The 26,508-nt window shown below is 40.1% G+C and overlaps 1 protein-coding gene across 2 annotated transcripts in view; it reads left to right on the top strand.

Moving 5' to 3' along the window:
• The window catches only part of ERBB4 (erb-b2 receptor tyrosine kinase 4), a 579,983-nt gene that overhangs the window by 216,134 nt on the left and 337,341 nt on the right, over positions 1-26,508 (top strand). For both annotated transcript variants that reach the window (XM_081937069.1, XM_081937068.1), the window contains exon 3: positions 11,762-11,896. In XM_081937069.1, the coding sequence (XP_081793195.1) occupies positions 11,762-11,896 (135 nt within the window). The remainder of the gene's footprint in view (positions 1-11,761; positions 11,897-26,508) is intronic.

Raw genomic sequence — 26,508 nt, 5'->3', positions numbered from 1 at the left:
TTTGATTCCATTTTTCTGTTAATGTAATTTAGGATTGTATTGGTGTTCCAGGATCTTTGAAAGATATGGTTCAATGGTTCTGAGAGCAGTAGTACCTGTGAGATGGAGCTAGGTATCCTAGGAACCACTACAAGTATGAACCAGCAGTGTCCTGCAGCAAAGCCAATGAATTCCTAAGCTGCATTAATAGAGGGATAGCGTCAAGATTATCAAAATTGCTAGTACCACTCTGTACTGCACTAGCAAGACCACACTTAAAATACTGCATCCAGTTCTGGTCACCATGATACAAGATGATGCTGAGAACTTGTTAAGATTGCAGAGAAAAGCAACGAAGATGATATAGGGGTTGAAGACTAAATTGTATGATGAATGGTTAAGGGAACTAGATATGTCGAGCCTATTAAAGAGAAGGAATATTGGTGACACGATAACTGTCCTCCAGTACTTGAGGGGTAGTCACAGAGAAGGAGTTGATTTATTCTCCAAAGCGCATGAGAGTAGGGCAAGAAGTAATTAAAGAGAGATCCTACCTGGAGCTAAGGAGAAATTGCCTGAGAGTGAGAACAATTAACCAATGGAAGAGTTTGTCTCCTGGATTTGTGTGCTCCGTCACTGGAGGCTTTCAAGAAAAGATTGAACATTTATTTGTCTGGGATCGTATAAGGACTCCTGCCTTGCACAGGGGGTTGGACTAGAAGACTCCAATGTTCCTTCCTGCGCTGTGATTCTATGATTCCTGAAGAATCTTCATTTTAGTTTTAGGAAGGGTTCTTTTTCCAGTTATATTCGATTATGTTTAATGTAAACATTATTGAAACCAACCTCCATGCATATGAGTCAGAAAATATAACATCAAATGGAAACTAGCAAATGATAATTTTTTTTTTGAACAAAATTTTTTATTGGTTTTACAAAATTTTTAGGAAGGAGGGTAATGGGTAAGATTACAAATTATGACAGCTACATTATGCAGGAAATGGCACTCCCCCCAGTTGTCATAACTTTCACTTGTTAATACATTAGGTAATTACTACTTAGCAATTTTTGACAGCATATTTTTACCTTATATCTTCCAATAATTTCAATCTGTTTTATATCAAACAGAAAAAATTCCCTGTATCAGCAATTGCATTATTTTTCTAACTCACATTTGTGATCTAAGTTTCGATGTTGCCTCTTCCCCCCCCCTCCAGCAAAGCTCCGGCACCTCCCGTGTCTTGTGTGTCTTGTGTAGTGTCATCAGCTTTATCTAGGAGAGCTTTGTTTTTTTCCATGAAGGCCTCCGCCTCCATAGTTGTATTGATTCTGATTCTACTGCCCTCCCAGAATACCAGCATGCCTTCTGGCAGCAGCCACCGGAACCAAACCCCTTTCTCGAATAGTTTCTTTGCTAAGAACGAATATTTTTTTCTTTTATCTCTAACTTTCTTTGGGATTTGTTTCAGGATGACTATCTCTCTATCCTTGTATTTTAACATTTGCCCCCTTTGTGCACTCAGAATCTCATCTCTTGTAGTCTTTCTAAGAAATTTAATGTGAACCTCTCTTGGAACATTGTGTGTTCTAGCATAAGCTGAATTAACTCTATAGATCAGGTCAATATCCCATCCAAACTGCTGTCTGTATTTTTTGATATATTCAGCGAGTAAGTTTGTCATAATCTCCCTCAAATCTTCATCATCAGCCTCAATTACATTTTGAAATCTAAGGAAAAAAGACATCCTTTCAAAATGCATTTTTATCTGATGGTTCTCAAGTTCTTGGTTTCCTCTCTGGACCCCCCTCACCTCCCCCCTCATCTCAGCCGTCCCCTCCTCCAAAAGTTCCAGTCTCTGTGAGTTTTGAGCCGTTCGATTTTGATTCTCTCTGAGCTGTTCATTCATTTCTTTCAGTTGGTTTTTCAAGTCCTCCTGCCCCTTTAAGAGCTTTTGAAGCAACTGGTGAGTTAGGTCCTCCTCAGGGGCTTTGGGGTGTAGTAGAGATGTTAATGTCTGTTGTCCACTGGGGCTGGACATTGAGGATGTTGGAGCAGAGCCAGCAAAGCCTGGTTTCCCAGGTGGGGGTCTTTTCGGTGCCATTTTAGTAAAGAGAAACTCAGAGGTGTCTGTGTCCATAGGATGAAATGGCAACTATGAAAAGGGGATAGCCAAGAGGGATCACGAGGCAGGCAGTCCAGACAATAATAGGGACCTTTTCTATAGTTCAAATTCAGACAATAAAATCCATTATTCCAAGTCCAGGGTACAGTATATCAAGAGATATTTCTGGGTGTCACAGAGACAAAGACAAAATGCCAGCAATTTCTATGGGTGGAGTCAAATTTCAAAGTGCATAAAGACAGCAGAAGTGTGCCATCTTGCCTTGCCAGTACGGGATCAGAAGGCAACAAACCAAAAGTTTTCAAAGTTTTCAAAAAGAACAGATCAACACTTCTCTTTCACAATTGCAGCAGGGTATTCATCTGCTTGTTTGCTATGAGTGTGATTTCATTTTAGAGCTCTCCCCCTCCTCCTCCGAGGGCAGAGAGCAGTCCAAAGCCTCTTTTCCAAGGGGGGGAAATCCCCCTCCCTCCAATCGCACTTCCCAGGAACAGATTGAAAATCTTTAAAAAGCTGTCAATCCTTCATTAAACAATCAGAGAGGGAATCGGGGAGCGTTTCCATCTCACCACATTGCAGCTGCAGCCTTCAGATCATCAAATTCGTCCAGCAGCCTCGAAGCGAAAGCACGCGGAAGCATGGAAGCTCCTCGCGCACCCCCTTTTGCCTCCTGGCACCTAGGGCAATGCCAGGAGCCCCCCTGTGGCCGCCGCCGATGCAGGGGACCCCCAGCTAGCCGCCCCCTCGGCAGGGTGCCCCTACAAGGCTCCCTGTGCCCCCCCGATCGAGGGGGGCCCACCAAGAGCGCACAGGGCGAGCGAAACACGCCCGGCGCTCTCAGCAGCCGGAACCGGAAGCCAGCAAATGAGAATTTCTATTGTGTGTGAGGTGTTAAAATACTCTACTGGTCTGTCTAATTTTCATTTAAGGAAGCAACAAGAAATAAAGACAGTATAAACACCACGGTACGACTTTACTATTCCTTCAGGGAGTTTTTTCAGTTGGTTTGAGGATAGGTTACATCATTGTACTCCCTATGTCTTTGGTGGTTGTTCACTTTTTTTTAAACTGAAGAGATAGTGTGTTGAAGAAATGGTAAAAATACACATAAATACTGTAACTGAAAGAATCACAGTAGAAGATGGAAGGATTTTCAGACATGTTCTCCTTTCTTTACTAGATGGCTGCATGATTCCCTAATGTTTTAACAATTACTTTATTCTAGTTCCAGTTTGTCAGTTTGGGAATACCTCAACTGCCATTACTATTAGTTCCAAATTTTAATTCTGTGCTTACTTATCTGGAAGTATATCAATAACCTTTCAAGCCTAATTATAATATTTTGATGCAAAATATAATGAGTGATTTGCCTTAGCAAATTAGCCATTCTATTAGTATTCTGGAGCAAGCTGTCAGCTAATTAGGTTCTCAAAATGTAGAATTGCAGAAGTTGGAGAATAAGTAAGAAAACTGCATAAACATCAGATTTCCTGAAGATTAATCTGTGCAGGACTTATCTAACAAATGTGCTGGGCTTTTAATTTCTCTTTAAAATATTTAATAAGTTATAATTTTTGTAACTACTATGCACGGAAGGTAGGTTTGATAGGTTGAACTGTATATGTGTGGAATGCTGTTTAACGTCAAAGAGTTTCCCTTACATGTACTCTAACATTTTTTTACATGTTGCCTTTTTCAAAATTCAGTTTTATCTGTCTGACCCCGACTGTTGTGTTAAAACAAGTACATTTTATGGTTAGTTAATTAATTATCCCAATCAACAAGCAGATATTCTCTGTACATAGAAGGCAATGGAGATAAGGATGTGATTGTTTCATATTTAAACTCATGTTCAATATAAGGTGCAACTTTTGAAACTTAAGACAATAAAATATTCTTTCTATAGAACGGTGAGCCAAGAATAGAATTCAGTATTGTTACCCAGTTTTTAAAAAATACTTTTTCAGAAGTGTCAGTCTATAGATATACTTTAATTGTTGTACTGTGCATAATCAAAACACTACTTCAAGAGAAGTTAGACAGTATGAAGCCTTAAGCAAGAACTGGCCATTCCTATCAATTCCGCTCACGCTCACATTTGCGAACTGGTAGGGAAGTTAAGTGAATCCCACTGCTGCTCCTAATTATCTTTGTTGCTCTTCTCTGAACTCTTTCTAGAGCCTCAGCATCTTTTTTACATTGTAGTGACTAAAATTTGATGTAGTATTCCAAGTGTAGTTCTACCAAGGCATTATAAAGCGGAATTAACACTTCACATGCTCTTGATTCTATCTCTCTTTTAATGCAGACTAGGATTGCATTGGTATTTTTGGCAGCTGCAGCACACGGCTAGCTCATAATTAAGTGATTGTCCACTAGGATTCCAAGATCCTTCTTATAATTATGGTACTACCATTATGTTAATTTTAATATCAATTCAAGGGCAACAAGGTTTTTTGAGAGATCTTTCAAGCAAAAAAGTGTGGAGAGAAGTTTATAAAAACCTTAAAAAGGAACTAATAAGAAGATTGACACAACAACTGGCAAAAGAGACAAGATTCTTTTTTTACTGGAAAGATACAGGTTGATAATGAATGTTGATGATTAAAAATTTAATTAATCTGTGGTGATTAATAGATAGTAACCTTAATACTTTATAGATTTTTCTTAGATTTTTTTCTAAATGTCTAGTCGCTAAAAAGTAATACATTATGACAATAATAATGAAATAATAACTTTAATCAGTTAAAATAAATTGGATATAAATAACAAATTGGGACCTGGGGGCCTATAAAACTATATGAATGTTATTAATAAATCTTTGTTTAAATTTTGTTATAAAGAAGTAAATCTTTCTTGGGTCTAACGAGAGGAGAGGTGATGTAAACAGTAAATAATACTTAGTTACCTATAATAATAATGATAATAGTAATGAAATAATGATTATGACTATTAAAAGCCATTTGGATATAAATTGCAAATTGGGACCTGGGGGGGGACTTATAAAACTTATTATCAAATTCTTGTTTAGACTATGCATAAAAATGTAAGTTTTGGGAGGGGGGATCGGATGAGAGAAGATGTGATATACATAATAAATAATTCTTAATTAGTTACAATAATAACCAAAGAAATGTTGACGGATAATGTTTAATGATATTTATATGTGTTGGCATTGGTAAAAACAATTGTATAAAAGCTTTAAACGGTGAATTGGAGGGGGGAAAGGGGGGGAAAAGGCTTAGATATTTTATCAATTGATTTTTTTTTTAAGAATGTATTATAAGATTAATGCTACAGGAGATTTGTTGAGATTGTTAATGAATGCTAGTGGGTGGTTGTGTTTTTGAATGCAAATGATATCAGATAAAAGCACGTTTAAATAATTTTAGTTAAATGACAATGGTGGTATATTGATAGCAAAATACATGAAGATTTTTGATGTAAAATCTACTATTCAATGGGAAGGAAATATAAGTAATAATTACGATGGAAACGCACGAAAACTGTTTGTAACTAATCGACACGCTTTCAACAGGATGTAATGAAGGGTGATTCTTTTTTTGTGTTTTTGTTTATTTGAAACAATTTTTTTTAAAAAAAAACCACAAAATTATCTATGCTGCTTTCCCAGACATAAATTTTCTAAGCAAATAAATGGGAGCCTCCTTATATCTTTATCTAAATTGTTATTTGGCTGGTCTGTGAACAAAAGTGGATTTTTTAATGCAAAGTTTTTAGACAAATTATGTTCCAAATTAAGCATTTATTTCAATATACGGTATATCTTTATTTCTCTGTTCACCTAGTCTTTTGTTATAATAACTACTGCAAAACTGCATTTTAATAGTTACATTAAAGATTGTTAAAAATCAGTTAGAATGGGTACAAGCTTGGCTATATAATCTTATGGTGAGAACATGTTCAAGTTCTAAAACCTATCTGTTGCTGGAAGTCTAGAAAAAAAAATCAAGTAATCTGAATTAAAGGGTACTTTTGGATAGAGGATTTTTATAGCAACAATCAAGAAGCAGGAAGCAATCACATTTTTTCTTGTAACATTTTTTTGTTCTTATTTGGTGTATGCCTATGAAATGCCTATAAAGCTATATGCTTTAGGAATAGGAGATTATGGCCTTAAAGGTGCATAGACAGCAGCAAACAATCATTTATTTATCTATATGTATCTCCTAACCATTCAAAGATACTATAGTGATCTTACTAACTGCAAGCCACAAATGGACAGTTACTCACCTACTGACACAACATTCCATGCTCTGACCATCTATCCAAGTGTTTTAAATAGAAATGTAACATGTTAACACTTTGCGAATAGTACACACTTTTTTCTACATAAACTGGGCCATCTTATAAAGAAACAATAAGAGACTGTCCTATCTCTAAAAGGTGAGGCTGGTGACGTCATCAGCGTGAGCCACAGTCCCCTTCATGTTGACTCAGGAAGGAGGGGAATGGGACGTGCTCAGGAGGGAGGCTGAGGCTAGAGGAGTCAACATGAAGGGGACCATGGAACGCTCCCATTCCCGACCACGTGTGCAGAAGGCTCCTCAGTGCCTTTTCCCTTTTTTTTTAATTTTCATGATGAGAGCGGTGCGGCTCTGCCTCCCCTGCCTCCCCTGACCGCACGTCCCTGGTAGGTATATATGTATGTATGTATGTATATACCATATTTATATGTATGTGTACACTTTTGAGAGCAGGCAACAGAATTTCCTTTTTAATGTGTCAGTGTGCCGACAGAAAAATATAACAATAAATGTTATCTTATCTAAAGGTTATCTTATCTTGATAGATACATCTGTTTGGATCTGTGTGTCAAATTCCATTAGTGTGAATGAAAAAAATAATCTAGTTTGTGGTTTCTTTTCTCATGGTGCCACTGATACAACCTCCTCCTCCCCAGAAATGACAATAATTATTTTAGAATTTACACAGATGAATTCAGGCATAGATTGTTAGAAACAGATTTCTGAAGACTCTACACCTTGCTAGATCTGGTAGCCAAAGATGAAAGCAGAAGTGGAAGACTATGTAAGAAGCTGTGCCATCTGTACAGTCATGAAAATGAGGCCAGGAAAATCCCTGGGACTTCTACAACCAGTCGCGAGCCCCAGGAAAGAAATCACAATGGATGTTATCGTAGAACTCCCAGAAAGTGGGGGAACACAGTAATCTGGACAGTCATTGACTTGTTTTCCAAGCAAGCCCACTTCACGTCAGTGAAGAAGCTAGTGAAGCTGTTCCTCAAACATGTCTAAGACCTGCACGGTGTACCCCGAAGAATCATCTCGGACAGAGGAGTCCAGTTCACAGCCAAGTTCTTGAGGGAGTTCCTGAGGTCCATCGTGTCCACACAAGGACTTAGCTTGGCTTTCCAACCAAACATGAATGGAGGTGCAGAACGCGTGAACGCAATGGTGGAACAATACATCCGTTGTTATGTGGATTACCAACAGGATAATTGGTCAGACCTGTTACCATTCGCAGAAGTGGCGTACAACAATGTGGTCAATAGCAGCACTGGATTAACTCACTTTCAAGTTACTAATGGCAGGGAATTTGTCCCTGTGCCTGAACTGCCCAGAGAGCCTCCCTCCTCAATATTGTTGACCGAATGGATGGACTATAATCTTTGGAAAAAAAGATGGGAGAACACAAAGAAAGTCCTGGCAGAAACTGTAGAGGAATATAAAAAACAGGCAGACAAGCATCGTTTGCTTCAACCCCCTTTCTATGTGAGAGATAAAGTTTATCTATCGACCAAATACATATAGTTGAGGATGTCTAGCAAGAAATTAGGGCCTAAGTTCTTAGGTGCTTTCCCAATAGTGAAAATAATTAACCCTGGGTGGGAAAATCAGGCAGCGTTCAGATTTGGGTTTTCCCAGATGTGCCAACATGGCTCGTTCAATAAATTGGAATTTTGAGGAAATTTTGACTTGGATTCTTATTTTACTTTGGATGCTATTTGTAACCCTGACATTGAGATTCTTGAAATAAAAAATAATTTATTGATTCATTGCTTCATACTTGAAGAGTGGGTGGCGAGGGGAAGCCAACAGCAGATGTCCACTGAAGGACATCAACATCTCACTATTTGTTAATGTAACACTGTACTATAAGATATTTGCTGTGAAGATACTATACTCACCTATAGGTAGACAGTCTGTTAGGCTTTAAGGTGCCAAAAGGCATCCTTATGTCTGCTACAAAGAGCTAACCTAACTACATTTTTAAATTTGGAGATATTGAAAAATTACTGATGACATCAGAGAGTGATGAAGGGCAGCAAGTGGGAATGTGAATTTTACTATTAAATTTCCTAAACTTAATTTCAGTGGTATGCCAATGTTTTCAGAACTGTTTTAATAATGTTGTTGTATTTAAGTACAATGACAATAAAGATTATACTTATAATTAACTGGGCCAAAATTCCCTGTGGCCATTTGTTGGCAAGAGGTACTTCTTGTTCTGCAGTATCCTGAGAGCTGCTTCCCACAATACAGCTATAATATCAAAGCAAATGATGGGTAAATTTCTCTTTGCTTGAGCATGGAAATAATTAGTTTCTTTGGAAATGAATTGTTAATAGCATTTTTTGGGGGGAAAGATCCATCTGAGTTCAAAGCACTGCCCATATTTGTGTTCATATGTCTTTTATATACTGTACATATCTTAGAATGCTCTTTGGTTGATATTTGGTTTTACACACCTTCCATCATCTCTTTTTGTACTGGACTGCATTTGAGGAGGTGAAATTCATTCACCATGTTGACTTTCTGAAAATGCTACTTTAATTATGTTTCAATATGTACTGAACTGTCTAATTCAGATATTACTTTAAAAATGCAGGACAAAATATTACTTCAAATTAGGGATGACTGTCAGTCAGAATCTTATCTGACTCAAAATTACAGGTATTTAAATATTGGCCTGCTCCATCACATTATCTGTAAATTACAATCCTCCTCCTCCTCCTCCTCCTCCTCCTCCTCCTCCTCCTCCTCCTCCTCCTCCTCCTCCTCCTCCTCCTCCTCCTCCTCCCCACCCCTCTCCTACAAAAGAAATAGATCTAACAAAAGAGGAGGTGGAGATACATTATATGTAAAAATTTATCACACCCCTATAGAAATGCATAAAACCAAGGAGGAAAGCCTCCTTGAATGCAGATGGGTTATAATAAAATGGAAAAAAAGAATGACATTGCTATAGGTGTATACTAGAGGCCACCCAAGCAAGCAGAAGAAATAGATGAACATTCTGTTAATCAGTTAATCTATGTATGTAGGAAACATGCCCCAATAGTATGGGGGATTTTAACTACCCTGGCATAATCTGGGAAACAAACTCTGCATCAAGTGGGAGATTGAACAGGTTCCTTATGAACCTACCTGACAACTTTCATCCAAAAGATAGAGGAGGGATCTAGAAGGTCAGCTATACCAGACATCATACTAATAGAGATGAAATGATAGAGGCGGTTGAAGTTGAAGGATCTTTGCGGAAGAGCGACATGTAATAATGGAATTCAGAATAATGCAAACACAGGCAATATAACAAAATTAAACTAGTGTATTAGACTTTAAAAGAGCTGATTTTAACAAACTTAGAGTTTGGAAAGAATACCATGGATGGAAATCTTAAAGAGAAAAATAATCCAAGAAGCTTGGGAAACTCAATAATATGATGTGATTATAAAAGCCCAGTTTGCGCGACAAGGCATAGGCTCTCTGGTTCCAGCCTCCCAGATTATAGGTTACTTGGAAATCAAAGCAGGTGAATAAAAGAGACGATTGGCTCTGCCCATTTTGGGTTCTCCAGTTCCAATGATCTGACCACACTTTGACTTGGTGCTGAGCCCCTTCCAAGTGGTGCACCACACCTTGAAAGCCTTATTGACTGCCAGATCATGTAATTCCACTCAGGAGAGTTGAGCTTGCATGAGTAGTAAGAGCAGGGAAAGAGTTGCTTTAAGTTCACGGGGGCTTATAGCAACACCTCCAGCACCATGACATCAGATGCATCCATCGCCACCATGAACAGTTGCATCGGGTCGGGATGGTGAAGAATGGGTTCTGTAGCAAAAGCCTTCTTCAAAACCTCGAAGACATGCCACTTGACCAACTTCCATGTGAGCTGCACTCTTTTCTGCAGCAACCGAGTCAAGGGAGCAGTCATTGCAGTGAACCGGGGAATAAACTGTGGTTTAGTGAGTTTATTAATAATCCCCAGCAATTACCTTCACCAAAACTCAAAACTGCCCCAGTTAAGTCCAGCCGCGAGCAGGCCAAGATTAGTTCACATGCATGGCCCAACAGTCCACAAAGCAATTGAAAGTTGCTCAAACAAAATGACTCCACCAAACAAACTTAATTCCACATGTAAGAGAATTCACAAACCATCAATCAACTCAGTTCCTGACATGCCAGATGTCCCCTGAGCTGACATCTGAGGAGGAATCTGGGGAGTTGTTCAAGGGAGACACCATACTCTAGCTATCTTCCTGTTTTGTTCCAAAAAGACTGTAAAGCCATTGAAGTAAAATGTAATCCCATTATATATAACCTACAGAAAAATGTGTCTTATTAATAATAATGTTGTAGCATTGGAGCCAACTTTAGTTAGATATAGTAGTGGACAAATAAAATACTGTTTTGAGAGAAATTGTATTAATAACTAAGAGCTTTTTCAGTAAACATTCAAAATGCCTATTTAACAATAGTAATATTCCTGGTTCATAATTATAATGCAAATTGAGATTGCTTTTATGTATTCATCTCTATAATCTCAAAGTGGCTTGGATTCGGTCTAGAAACCGAATGTGTCTCAGGGAAACACTTAGGGGAAAGGGAACAGTTAGTTATAGTACTTCACGTATTTATGAGGTTTTGCTTTTGCTTCCAGTTGTTCTGCTTAGAAATGTGTGTTTTCGCTTCATTATTTATTATTTGTTATATGCATCACAGTTGTAGGCATGCTCACTTAGTAATAAATCCCTACAAGCTCAACGGAGCTGCCTGCGTTTAAGGTTTTAGCTTCGTTATACTTCCTTTGAAGTATTTTTTTTGCTTTTACCAGATGTCCTCCAATTCTAGTCCAAGAGCATATAAAAGGAAATTTTAATTCAAAGCAATGCTTGCTGTCTGATAATGCAGTCCTTAACTTAGATATTTAACTTTTGCTCTTAAACCTCAGGTATAGTGAAGAAGTATGGCATTCCACACATAAAACTGACACTCTCAAATAAGTGAGAAGTGGAATCACTGAAGACATTGTTGTCCCATTCCAGTTAACTGATTCTGTCCTTAAGACGTGGCTTTTCTTCCACATACACCACCAATAAATGTTCAATAAATGAAATTATTGTCCAAAGTGTAACTTCTTGTAACCTTCTCTTCTAGTAATTGTATAACAGAATTGTACCATGTAAGGCTGTCCTAATTAGAATGCTGAAAAAAGAAGGAAAAAATCATTGGAGTGGCTTAATTCTGTGAATATGTGATTCCTTAGACTAGAGAATGCATACAATCTTAAGAACTTTCTATGTTTTCTGCTGTTGTTTTACAAAATCATTTTATTTTTCTTTCAGAGAAAGGCTTTAATATATGTTTTCCCCTCCCTATTTCTTTTTGATACAGAAATCTTAAATGGAGGAGTATATGTTGGCCAGAACAGATTTCTTTGCTACGCAAATACCATTCAGTGGGAAGATATTGTTCGCAACCCTATAGCTTCCAATTTCTCTGTGGTTCCAAAAAACAGTAGCACAGATTGTAAGTATGGGCTTTGTGATTTGTAATTTGATACTGTAATTTTGTTAACAATAACCTTGGCTTATATTTGTAATTATTTTTTCCTTCTTCTAAGAACTCTACTATGTTATTTTTATATGTTTCTATAGCATTTATGCATTAATTTTAACATGTAATACTGTATCATTTACATCTAACATAAAATCTACTATAAATATATTATATTGTATGTTATGTTATCTAAAATCTAAATTATATTTAATATTTATTGTTCTTTATATTTAGCAAAGAGATACTTTTTCATGGAAGATTTAAAGTCTACTACAAAACTCCCACTTTGTCAAATTATAGTAGTAGTTAACTGTGGTTAAAATTACTGCCCAATTGCTTAATAGTAGTCAAGAATAGAGAAGGAATATACATCCTTGGACTATTAGTTAAAAAGATGGCATACATTAAATAAAGGAAGAAAAACAATATATTTTTGAAAGCGCAGTTTATGTATCATTAATATTTTTACTAATCTCTAAAAAAATGAACAACAGCCAATATTAATTTTGTATATTTTAGTTTCAATGATATGATTTAAATAACAGACAATACATAATGGGAAAAAAGATTTCTTGAAAATCCTCTTCATTGCTTCCTATATAAATGAATATATTCAAACATTACTTTTTTTTTAAAGTTGTAGATTCACCTTTCCCTCTCTACTAATTCCTCATTAAATTCCATTTAATGACGATTTAACTTTTAAAATATGTAGAAAAACTAGGCAGTTATATCACTTTCCCTTTCCTCCTCCCCCCCCCCCAAAAAAAACAGGCTTAGATGTATGAATTTCACATTTCCTTTTGGAACTTTATATATATTTATTCATAGGATCATTCTTTCCTGACTGTGTGTGCATGCAAATATTGTGTTTTTTTTTAAGCTGAGAACAACCACATCAGAAAAATGGAACTAAAACATCTAAATGATCATTTTATTATGATCTACAATAGTAGCTGGATCAATTTATATAGAATGCTGAAATGAAGATCTCAGTTACTTTATGACAGAAAGTTAGAAATAATTGCAACAAAATTCATTGAGATTTTTAAGTATGTAATGTTTCAAAGGATTATGTTGTATTGTTCCCATCACAGAAACTAGGCAATTGAATTAGTTGAACCCTGTAAGAATCTGAAAGCCCTTATTTGAAGCAGATCTCTGTAGGATTGTTCTGAAGGATTCATTTATGTATCTGGACCTTTCTTGCTCTTCCCTGTCCTTATTTAAGTAAGTCATCTCCTGGGCTGATTTGTCTTGATTATATAAACATACAGCACTGGGGGAAATTCTATATAGTTGCATAATCCATACAACAAGAATTGCATCCGATAGATAAAGATGAGAGTAGTTTTTGGCTTTAAAAATTAACCTTTATTTAGTACACATTATTTAGTGAAGTGTTGCTATGAGGAAAGCGAAGTTTGTTTTATCTTTTGGTCTTTGTGAGTGTAGCTTTCAGGTATATGAAACTCTAGTCCTTTTTTTCTTGCTGATAACAAGAGGCAGCCTTATCTGGGGTTTTTCATAATTACAGAAATCATGAAAGCCATGCCTACAACCTGTACTGAAATGCAAGGTTCCTCTTCTTCTCCAGACTTATATATTCATGAAATGGAAAGTTTTATTAAGATTTTAACTTCAATCCCCGGTTATTTACATAATTTGATTGATTGATTGATTGATTGATTGATTACTCAGGTTAATATATCACTTTAGCCGCAATACCCTAAGCAGTGTACATCAAATTTGGTAAATAGCTTAAAATAATACAATATAATATATTCAGTTTTGTTATGTAAATAACATAAAATCATACTAAGCTGAGAAATAGCATGCCAAAATCATTATGTGATCATGATGGTGTGTTATCATGTGAAAAATCAATTACTGCAGATGAGATGTCACAACTCAAATCATTTGCACAAAACTTCCTCAAATAGTCAGATCTTGATGCTTCCCTATACACAATCAATATTGGTGCTGATCTAATCTGGGGGGGTAAAGAGAAATGCTATTCCAAAGAAGGAAGCAACAATGAAAACATGACTCTGATGATAATTCTTACCATACAAGCTTCTAACTGCTTTAGAATGGAGCCCCTACAATTCTGGAAAACAAGATATTCCATTGATTTCTTGCTGTCAGGAAATTTCTCTTTAGTTCTAGGTTCGATCTCTCTTTAACAAGCTTCCGTCATTACTTCCGTCATTACATTTCCGTCATTACATGCCATCTAGTGCTTTGAAGAATGAGTTGATTGATTCTCTTCCCTGTGACAGGCCCTCAAATACTATCATGTTACAGCAATCTTTCTCTGATAGGCTAGCCATATCTAGCTCCTTCAACTGTTCATCATATGGTTTAGCCTCCAGATCCTATATCATCTTTGTTGCTCTTCTCTGCACACTTTCTAGAGTCTCAGCATCTTTTTCGTATTGTGGTGACCAGAATTGGATGCCATATTCTAGGTGTATCCTCACTAATGTACAGTGATATTATCACTTCTTGTGATTTTGATGCTATCCTGTTCTTGATGCAGCTTTGCTATGCATTGCATGGTCTACTAGGACACCTTGATCCATCTCACAGTTACTACTTTGAACTAGGTACCGCTTCTTCTATACCTATGAATTTGGTTTCCCTGCCTCAGCAGGACCTTACTTTTCTAATTGAACTGCATCTTGTTGGAGCACTGTAGGGCCCAGTGATCAGTTCTGTGAAGATTCTTCTGAATCTTGAGTCTATCTTCCAAAGTGTTAGCAATTCCCCCTACCTTAGTTTCATATGAATATTTGATGAGTTTTCCCTTCTATTCCCTCATCTAGATCATTTGTGAAGATGTTGAAGAGTACTGAGCCCAAGACAAAACCTTGAGGTACCCTACTGTATGCTTTCTTCCATGTGGATGTATTTCTGTTGAGGACTCATGCTGGGTGCAGTTGGTCAGCTAATTATGAATCCATCTGATAGTGATACTTTTTATTCCTCATTGTTCTATCTTATTAAGAAGTAGGCTGTGGTCTATATTATGTCCATAGCATTTCCTTGAACCACTAATTCAGGCAAACTCTTTATCAAGAAGACAATAAGGTTTGTCTGGGTTTAGTCCCTTGATCATTGTCATGGCTTTACACTCAATCTATTCCAGTTCTTCTTACGATAGTATGTTTGGTTGTCAATCACACAAAATAAAGAGAGTTGAATACTTTCCTTGATTTGAAAATTATATTTCTGTTGATGTAGACTAAAATTACATTTCCTTTCTTGCAGCCACATCACCCTGCTAATTTCTAAAGTTTGAAATCAAATATGGTTCCAAAATCGTTTTCATGACTATTATAGCTAAGCTACATGGGCAATCAATTTCTGTTTTCTAAATGAAGGACTTTGCATGTGCCATTGCAACACATAGATAAAAATTTTAAAATATGCCTGAATCAATCACATGAAAGAATTGACATTCCAGAGAATATAGTAGGTATATAAAAAAAACTTCTAAAAAACTTTGTCAAAATTTGTATTCAGACTTGAAAAGGTTTTCAAAGCCTGGATCATTTTTATGAAAGCATTAAAAGCATTCTTCATTACCCAAAGAAACAGAAGTTTCTTGCTGTTACCTGACAGGATTTCAAGGTTTCAGATACAGTTTTGCTGCCTGTTAAATTACAAAGATTTGAGATGGTAAAAGAAAACAATTTAGTGTCCTAAATGATTTTTAGAACAGTAAAATTGCAGAGCTATTATGAAGTGCTACCACTCAGAAAAGCTTTATACATATAGGCAAGTCTCCATAAAATGAAGTGCCTGCTCCAAACACATGGTAAAGAACAAACCATAATTTTAAATAAATGTGCTAATCCTTTGACTATGAGTAAACTGTAGATGTATCCTTCGGAGAACTGAAGTCCCCAGCTGAAATCTTGACTCTATTCTAAATTTACAAGAGAATTCTATCTCAGAACTCTCATTTGAATAATAGCACAATATTCTCCAATTTAAGTGGTTTATATGAATGATAGAAATGTAACTGAAGTATTATGACTACTGTCAATAAGTATATAAATTATATTTATGGAGAATATGCAGGCTTGGAAGCATGAGCATCCATAGTATAGCAGTTGAGGGGATGGGGAACAGAGGTGATTCAGCCGGTTCTGTCCGATTTGGGTGAACTAGTAGCAGTGGCTGCGGGAGGCTCCACCCACTTGCCCTGACATAATGTGTGACCGTCTGCACATGCTCACATTTGCGAACCATTAGGGAAGGTAAGTGAATCCCACCGCTGATGGGGAAGCAGACATGAAGTGTAGTTTGTGTGTGTAGCACAGGCCATTGTGGGAAACCACTTATATGACTGATATATGTCTTGGTCAGGGAGAGGTGGTTGTGGATCTTCTTTTACTTTAGCCTAATTTTGTGTTCTGATTGGGCATATTGTCTTGTATATCTATTGTTTCTTTTCCTTTGCTTCTTTTAAGTCACCCAGAGTTGCCAAGAACTTAGGCAGCCTCAAAATTAGAATGAGTAATTCTAAAAAGTCAGACTTTTTTCCACTGAAACCAGAGACTTGTACCCATGAGTTATAGACCTTCATCTCATCTTGGAAACTTCAGTAGCCATTGTGTTTCTAGTATTAGTGCTCTCATATTTCCTTAAAATGAACAAGGAAATAATCAATACTAGCCTAAACTGCAGAATTATCATAAGCCATGTAGATTTTCAGTTCTGTTTTTGCAACATACATATATATCATACTATATGGATGTTCTGTGTGCACATTTGCTGAACAAACTTTTACAATTTTTAATTTGATATTGTTTAAACCTAATATTGGATTATCACAACTCAACAAAACTCTGGATTTTTGAACTGCTTTTTAATATATTCCAATAACTTCCCTTCGGGGATTTTTTTTAAAGTTTCTTTCTCTATATTGTGATAGTGATCATTAAATCAAAACCTTTACTAGGTCCTCTTAGCCAGAAAACAGTACAATAAAATATTTAAACCTATAATTAATAAATCTAAATAGCAGACATAAAATACATTAAAAGTATATAAAATAAATTAATAAAGTAACATAAGTGCATACCTGCTCTATTGGACTCCAATTAATTTGCAACTTATGCATCCTACTCTTCTATTGTGTAGAGACTAACGGTTTTTTTAAAAAAAATATTACAATTTTTAAGCAATAGGAAACCAATGTCCTCAAGGTTCTCCTCGCTCCCATCATGTCAAGACAGACAAATTACTGCATCATCTCCACATAGCAAGGCTGAAAATGCACAATTTACTAACATTGGAGAGTGGTAATTAAAAGTTGAAGACACCTGAATTATTGAATTAAGACACAGATTGAAAAGTAAGGAGGCTAAAATGTAGCCTTGCCTTATCCTTTTTGGGTGAAAACATTCCAGAAAGATATCTCAAGGGGAGCATCTGACTGTCATGGTCCCGTTGGAGCCTGAGTCCAGGAAGATGAGACAGAGCTAGGGCCAATGGAGGAATGATGGGGGGAGCAGGATGAGGCAGTCCTAGGTTCCTCGGGCCTGGAAAGGGTCACCAGTGAGGGAGAGGGGGCACAGGAGGACCAGGCGAGGGGGGAGGACAGGGCTGGCAATGGAGAAGAAGAGTGACAGAGCTCCCCTCCATTCCCGAGTGAAGAATGGAGAGGAGGCAGAATCAGCACAGAGCAACCTGACAACTCGGGAGGAGAGCACCCTGCCCCTCTTCACAAGGCTCACCTGGAGAATGAGATTTAAAGAGACACTATTGGGAGGAGCATTTGTCAGAAACAAGTGCTGCTTTTTCCAGTCTCACATGCTGTTACCAAAGTCTGGATACTTTGCTGTGCTTGTCTTGCTTGCACAGTTTTCATTTTGCCTGCCACGTCATACAGTCTGCAGCATTGACAAAAAATTCACTTACGGTTTGCATGTCTTCATGCAGGCTCTCCTTCATCACTTTTTCAGTTGCCCTTGGGGCCGTTGTCCATCTGGGCTAAGTGCAAGTGCCCACCTCAGAAGGGATTCCACATTAGCTCTGACCATATGTCCATACCACCACTTTTATTTTTTTTCTGGAAAAAGTAACCTCTTAACCATTGAGGATACTTGCACTTTTTTGCATAGCCTGCAATCAGATCAGAAGCTGATTTAAAATCCTCAAAGACAAAAAGGACGGCTTTGAATGGTAAGATACATTTTTCAGCCAAGTGGATGCAGGACCAGAGAGAGATCTAAGGTTGAATGGTTCCCTCTAAATTTTGCCTGTCCCTTAGCAACAATATTTTCACTTTGGATCCAGTCCAATAGATTTAAGCAGATATGTTTTTCATATAGTTTGCTTATTGTATTAAGCAAACTAATAGGTCTGTAATTAGGAGGGTTAAATCTGTTTCCTGTATTCTTAGAAAGAGAATGTGATCGATTTTTGCGACCTTCTGAGAAGCAAACTCAATGGGGAAGCCAGAATGACTTAACAGGTGTGTTACTACATTAATGATTGCCTGATTCACTTAACAACTGTGGAAAGAATGGTCATAAAATAGAGAAAAGCTCACTTAATAACTTTTATTTATCAAAGCAAATTTTGGGCTTAATTGTGGTCATAACTTGAGGACTGCTTATATAACAATCTCATCAAATCAGAATTCAGGTGGCAGGGAAATGTTCACTATCTGGCTGATTTTCAGTAATCTATAATAATCCAGAAATGGTTATTACAGAAGCATAAGTATATGGAACCACAATACATTTGACCCCACCTTTGGAGCCCCAGAAGATTAGTTTCTCATTAAGTCTCCCCTTGCAGAGCCATTTAGTATGATTAAATCGAGATTATTTATAAGTGAATCAATTTCCTGGATTGTTTTGAATTGGACTGATTTTTTCGGAATCAAATTCAGATTTGATCAGGGCTTTTTCTACATTTCTACAAAAGACTAGTTTGTTTTTTTCTAAATGGAGAGGAGGTATGTTCTTGTACCATATTTACTGGAGGAAAACATAACGTTACTATTGTTATCAGGAGGTACAAGTGCAATTATTTGTTTAGTGAGAGAACATTAGAAGATGGAAAAGGCCATATGATGCAGAAGAATTATTAGCTTTATCTAATGGATATATTGGATTTCTTAAACCAACTAAATGATTTAGCAGTGCACATTCCATGACAGATCAAAGAAATGTGTGATCTTAACTTACTTTCAATATTTTGATGATCTTGCTCTTGGAGCTTAACTTCCCAGTTTCAACTCCTGATTTCCCAATCAATAGTTAAGGTTGAGACAACTTTATAAAAATTAGTAAGATAGAATCTCCAGACTTGTAAATAAGAACAATTCTCTTTTGATTATCTGGATCCTGTGATTGTTTGCTCTGAAAAGCTAGATGACATATATAACTGCATTTACATATTGCGACTTTTGCTTTGAATTCTAATTAGATTAGATAAAATCTCTTCAAAGTGAACAACAAAGTGCCCATTTATTTATATTATGAGTGTAAAGGGCTTATTCTGGAATACTAGAAATTAGCTGACCTACTCTGAATCATTGAAGACTAATCCGATCAATCTTGCATCAAGAAAAATATATGGAGACAGCTTGGGTGTATATCATGCGTATGCATGCACCAAATTCAAATATATTATTATTATTATTATTATTATTATTATTATTATTATTATTATTATTATTATTATTATTATTGCATCAACAGAATTGTATCACAGCGGCCAGTTGTTTCGCCGGATTTGGCATTCATTACTAGTCGGGCCCCACCCAGGGGCCTAGGACGTCGTAACGTATTTTCGTAATATACGTGCAGATCAGTCAAGTGCAGCTTTTTGCATTTGACTGATGGTGCTTTTGTCAGGTTTTAACTGTTTTAAATGTAATTCCAGTGCTTTTGGAATAGCACCCACTGTGCCGATTACCACTGGAATTACCACTGCTGGTTTGTGCCATAATCGTTGGATTTCAATTTTTAAGTCCTGGTATTTCGCGACTTTTTCATGTTCCTTCTCCTCAACCCTGCTATCACCTGGTATTGCGATGTCTATGATTGTAACCTTATTTTTCTCAACCAGTGTGATGTCTGGTGTGTTATGCGCTAGTATTTTGTCTGTTTGTATACGAAAATCCCACAGGATCTTGACCATCTGATTTTCGGTGACTTTTTCAGGCTTATGTTCCCAGCAGTTTGTTGTTGTTTTAATATTATAATTTTTGCACAAATTCCAGTGGATCATTTGTGCTACTGAATTGTGCTGCAATTTATAATCAGCCTGCGTGATTTTTTTACAGCATTATTATTTTACATCATCATCATTATTATTATTATTGTTGTTGTTGTTGTTGTTGTTGTTGTTGTTGTTGTTTTTGGAAACTCCCAAGGCTGGATGGTGAGAAGCGGTTGTCCTTGGAATGCTGCGACTTTGAATGTCAGCCTGGAACCTGGACCATGAAACCTCCTCCACACCTGTGTGTGACATGCAGCTACAGCATAGAGACATGCTGTACAAGTTGAGGAGGGAAGGGCTCTACATGGCTTGGAGAGAGTGCATAGTGATGCATGTGATGTGTTGTACAGATTGGAGGTTTGTGTGGGGTTTCATGAGACATGCAGATCAGGGACAGGGCACAAAATGGATTACATGGGTCAGGGAAAATGCAGAAGAGTTGTAGGTCAAGAAGGTTGCATTGAGCTATGGCACAGGTTGGGAGTTCTGAAGGGATGCAAAAGTCTGTCATGGCATGCAGGGATATATGAATGGCTGCCATGGCACAAATGCAGAGAGGCTGGGAATCTGTATGGGTGGGAGAGAATTATTCCAGTACCTGACACCTTCCCTGCCAGCTTCCCCATTGACTTTATGCTTATAGAATCAGAATCAGAATAGAGCTGGAAGGGACCTTGGAGGTCTTCTTGTCCAGACCCTGCTCAAACAGGAGTTCCTATACCATTTCAGACAAGTCCAATCTCTTCTTAGATGAAACATCCACAATGCCTGAAGGCAAGCTGTTCCATTGGTTAATTGTCCTCACTGTTAGGAAGTTTCTCCTCAATCTCATCATTGTGGGGTGCTTCGCAACTGGTCATAAGTGAGAATGGGTTGCTGTGTCCAGATTGTGATAACCTGACTTCAGGGTTGCTTAGTCCAAGAATCAGTTGTAAGTACATGTCCTCAGCACTGTTGTAACTTCAAAAAGTCACTAAGCAAATGGTCATGTTGAGGGCTACCTAAAAAAACAAATCAGGAAACAAGACAGGTTGCATGGTTCTGCAGGGGGAGAGACTAGGCCAGTGATGGTGAACCTTTTGAGCTTGGCAGGTCAAAAATTAAGAAATTCTCCCAGTAGGTGGAGACATCATCCAGGCATGGGATATGACTCCATCAGAGTCCAATAGGACTGGGTCTACAAGTATTAAAGAAACGTCCACTAGGCTCTTCCCAAGAAATAGACTCAGTCGGTCCTTTGATTAGCTGTGTCTCCCTATCTCTCCTTGCTAAAATTCCTATTTCTCTACTAAAACTTCTCTCCAATTTTGCTTTCCCCCCTCAAATTAATTTCTATCAGGCTCCTCTGAGCTGATTTGAAGACAACAGCCTTTATGAGGCTTGTTCACCTCAGGCTTTGCTGCCTCAGCAGCTCAGAGCCCTTTCGGCTAGCCTATGAGGCTCGTCCTCCGGCCTTATTGTGCCGATCGCTGCTGCCGCGCCGCCCAAGGAAAACTGCCTTTGAAGTGCCATTCGCTAAGCTGCGCCACCAGAGAGTCCAGCACTCCAGCCGCGCTGATCAGGAGGCCTCCCTTCACCGCGCTGGCCACGAAGAACACCCAGCCAGCAGCTGCTTCCCTTGCCGCTGCAACACGATCTCCGGCTTCAAATTTCAGCAATTACGACGCTGGACAAGTTGCCACTTACTAGGCGATAAGCTGCTTCGTCGGCTCGCCATCTTAGGCATTCCTCAGGGCCCTGTCTACCATGGATGGCAGTTAATTTGGGCACGAAAATCAATGGTGGCCATTTTGTTTGGGCGGGAAGGCCTTCCACCACAAGTAACAGTGAGTAATGGCGACCAACGAGGCTTCGGTTCCTCAGGGGGAGGATTCCCCCAGTCCAATGGCCCCTTCTGCTCCAGCCCCAATGGAACCCAGGAGCAAAAAAGGCCCCATTCTAAACATTCTGCTCCAAAGCCAGCTAAGGCATCTAGGCCTGCCCCCCCTCAGGAGCTTCAAGAGGCCTCTATTCCCATTGCAACTCCTGACAAGGCCTGTGATCCTGTTCCTCAAAAGGCCACTGCCAAGACCAATCATTGCTCTATTCCTAATCCAGCTCCTAGAGCTCCTGTTCCTTCAAATTTTAACCCCATGGAGGACCTCTCCACTGATACAGATGGGGATGCTTCCCCCCCTGGCTTCTCCTTTGAATCCAGAGGATAGGATTGGTTTCCAGGGGGAATCTGATTCTGAAGGGGATGGCAGCGTTACCCCAGACATTGATGTGGGTTCACCTGCTCCAAGGGCTGTCACCATCAACCCCGATGATATGGCTGACATCATAGCAGCGGCCATTGAACGGGGCATTGCTGCAGGCCTGCAACACCGGGGCTCTGCTTCTGCCACTCCTCATAGTGCCTCCTCTAACAGGTCCAAGAGGGGACGTTCTAACCAGGCCCAAGGGGTTTCTTCTGCAGGCACCTCTCAGCCTTCTGCTGTGGATACTGAGGAACAGGCCACTCGTGATTCTGACCTGTCAGAGGATGAGGACTTGACTCCTGCCCCTTCGACATTGTTGGGCCTGTCAAACCTGCAATGTTTCGTTCTCTCTTATTTAAAGCCAAGAAGGTCTCTGGTATTCCAGCTTCTAAACCATCCACCTCCTCGGAGGCGGACAAATCTGACACCACTGATCCCCTATTCTCACGTCCTCCAATCGAAAAGGACATTGTTCCCTCCCAGAAACTGTTTCTAGAGGTGATTCAAAACCAGTGGGGTTCCCCGGGGTCAGGGCCCTTCCCCTCTACTCTGGACACAGTTGTATAATGTCAGCCCAGAGCTTTCTAAACTTTTGGAGGTTCCTTCCATTTATCTTCCAGTAGTGTCCTTGTCATCTCCTAACGTGGCCACCAATGCTCCTGAGGATGCCCTCCACCCTGAGGATAAACGCTTTGAGCAGTCGCTGGTAAAGGGTCACCAGTCATCTGCTTGGGTGGTCAAGGCCGCCTCTTCTGCTTCCTTTTCAACAGGGCTGCCCTTCGATGGCTGAAGCAAATGCAGGACAGGATCCCTCCTGGGGACTCTCGCGCCCACCAGGACATGAACAAACTTAAAGCGGCAATGGAGTATGCAGCTGATGCTTCTTTGGATGCGGCACGTTTCTCTTCCAGGTCCATGGCTTCTTCCATCGCCACGAGATGTCTTCTTTGGCTGAAGCAGTGGCAGGCGGAGGCCAGAGCGAAGTGGTGTTTGGCGTCCGCACCCTTCTCACCTGGTCTGCTCTTCGGTTCCCCTCTGGAGCCGCACTTGGTGGAGTCCAAAGACAAGTGCAAGATGCTTCCTGCCGCAAACCGCAAGTCTGATCCTAAACCTTCTCCATTCTTCCGCAGGTCGTCCTTTCATGGGATGGACAGGGGATTTGCCTACCCCGTCCTCAGCGCCAGGCTCCCCCTAGACAAGGCCAGCAGTTCCAGGATAGGTCCAACCAGAACTCCCAGAGATTCTCCTATAGAAAACCCTTCAAAGGTGGATCAAACTGCACTTTCCGAAAGCAGAAGTGAAGGGAGCCGCTTGTCTGCCTTCGCGGATCGCTGGGATGACATCACCAGCGACTCTTGGATCAGGCATACCGTCCGTTTTGGCCTGGCTCCGGAATTTCTTTCCAGCTGCCCTGCAGACTTTCGTACCTTGTCCTGTCTTCAGGGACATTTTCAAAAGGCGTCTGGTTGAATTAGCTATCAGACACCTCCTCTAAATTCAGGCCATCGAGGAGGTTCCCCTTGACCAACAAGGTTGGGGTTTTTATTCCCATCTCTTTATAGTGCCTAAGTCTTCGGGGGGTTGGAGAGCTATTCTCGACCTCAAATTTCTAAACAAATTTATAGTTTATAGGAGGTTTAAAATGCATTCTCTGTTGTTCATTTTGGAGAGTATTCGGCCCAATGATCTTCTCTCCTCTATTGATCTTACAGAGGCATACTTCCATATCCCCATTCTTCCACATCACAGAAAATTCCTCCAGTTTTCTTATAATGGGAATCACTTCCAATACCAAGCTCTTCCATTTGGCTTATCATCGGCCCCAAGGGTCTTTACTAAGATTTTAGCCGCTCTGGTGGCCCATCTCAGATCTATGCCACTTAGGATTCTCTGTTATATTGATGATATTTTGTTACTATCCAGGTCTTCACATCAGGCTCTCCGGGATGTCCAGATCACCCTCCAGACCTTAGCAGACCATGGCTTTCTGGTCAACTTTAAGAAGAGTCATCTGCAGCCCATGGCCCGTCTCACCATCTCGGGGCAGTGATAGACACTTCTTTGGAATAGGTATTTTTGTCTCCAGAGAGACAGGTGACCATTCGCGCCCTGGTCTCATCCATGCACGACCAGCAGGCGGTTCCGCTCATCCAACTATCTCAACTCCTGGGCAAGATGGTGTCCACATTCCACATCGTGCCGGCCAAATTCCACAGTTGCCAGCTTCAATGGCTCCTTCTCCTGTACCAAAAGGCAAACTGCAGTTGCTCCACTCACAGAATTCTCCTGACCTCGGAGGTGATCTCTACGCTGGTGGCTCTCCCCCGCAGTGACACTGGGCTCCCTGTTTCACGAACTCCCATACATCATCCTAACGACAGATGCAAGTCTACAGGGTTGGGGAGCTCACATCCTATCTCAGACGGCCCAAGGGCTCTGGTCTCGCTTCGACCAGAAGAACACTATCAACTGGTTGGAGCTCAAGGCCGTGTTCCTTGCCCTGCTCCAGTTCGAATCTCTCATGACCAATGCACACATGCTCGTCCTTAAGGACAATACCATCACCAAAGCACACAGGGGGGGACAAAATCCTGGCGTCTGATGACTCTGTCTTGCCAACTAATGTCTTGGGCAGAAGCCCACCTGTTGTCACTCTGGTCTGAACACATATTGGGGATTCACAACGTACAGGCAGACATACTCAGCCGCACTCACATAGATCTGGCAGAGTGGAGCTTACGTCACCGTGTATTCCAGCAGCTGACGGTCAGGTTCGGCCTCCCGGTCCTCGACCTCTTTGCCTCTCAGGACAATGCTCAGTTACCAAGGTACTTCACCCACTTCGCATCCCCAGGGGCAGAGGGAGTGGATGCCTTAAGGTCCGACTGGCATCCGGGCCTTCTGTTTGCCTTTCCACCTACCCCACTCCTTCAGAGGATAATCCGAAAGGTGATGGTGGAAAGGGCAGAACTAATCTTAATCGCTCCTCGGTGGCCCCGCAGACCCTGGTTTGCCGACCTCATGAATCTCTCAGTGGCCCATCCATGGCAATTGCCGCAATTCCCATCACTACTCCTGCAAGGGGTGTGCCAACATCCAGACCTTCCATGGCTGCGCCTCACTGCTTGGAGGTTGAGCGGGAAGCTCTAAGAACTGTGAACCTCTCAGTGGAGGTAATCCGAACTATTCAATCTTCTGGGTGGGCACCACTAACCGCACCACTTCCACTAACCGCATTTATGACACCACTTGGACTCAATTCTCTCTCTGGTGTCAATCAAAGGGCGTTGTTCCTCTCGAGGCATCTGTTCCCCAAATTCTCCAATTCCTGCAATGGGGACTGGACCTGGGACTTTCTCCGAAAACTCTCCGCTGCCAGGTCGCAGCCCTCTCATCAGTCCTCTCACTGACTACGGCTCAGCTTCTCTCTCATGAACCTCTGATTCGGCTTTTCTTGAGGGGGGGCCACGAACATCAAGCCACTGACAATTCACAGTTTCTAAAGTCCTGGAGTCCCTGACCCAGTCTCCTTTTGAGCCTTTGCATTCTGTGTCCATGCATGTCTTAACATTAAAACTGGTTTTTCTTGTAGCCATTACATTGGTGGGACACGTTTCTGAGTTGGCAGCCTTATCCACCAGGCAAGACCTATGCATCTTTCACCCAGACAGGGTAGTCCTTCGGCTTGACCTTTGTGCCCAAGGTAAATTCTGTGTTCCACAGATCCCAGGAACTCGTACTCCCAGATTTCTGCCCTCGGCCATCACACGAGCTGGAACGTAAGTGACATTACCTTGATATGCATCATGCCTTACGCATTTATATTAAGTGAACTGCTTCTTTCAGGCGCTCTGAGGCCCTTTTCATCAAATTCCAACCTGGAAGTAAGAAGGGATCCAAGGCCTCATCTTTGGACATCGGTCGCTGGGCAAGGGCAGCCATTTCCCGGGCGTATTCTGCTCTCTCTCTGCTGGTTCCACTGCATATCATGGCACACTCCACACACAGTGTGGCCACTTCTGTGGCCTGGTCTACTCAGGCTCCGCTGGAGGACATTTGCTGAGTGGCTACATGGACTTCAATTACTCCATT

This window comes from Natrix helvetica (assembly GCF_964273705.1).
Source record: "Natrix helvetica genome assembly, chromosome: 1".
In the NCBI taxonomy this organism is placed as follows: domain Eukaryota; kingdom Metazoa; phylum Chordata; class Lepidosauria; order Squamata; family Natricidae; genus Natrix; species Natrix helvetica.
The sequence above is the reverse complement of the archived record's forward strand: the minus strand, read 5'-3'. Positions and strand labels throughout refer to the sequence as shown.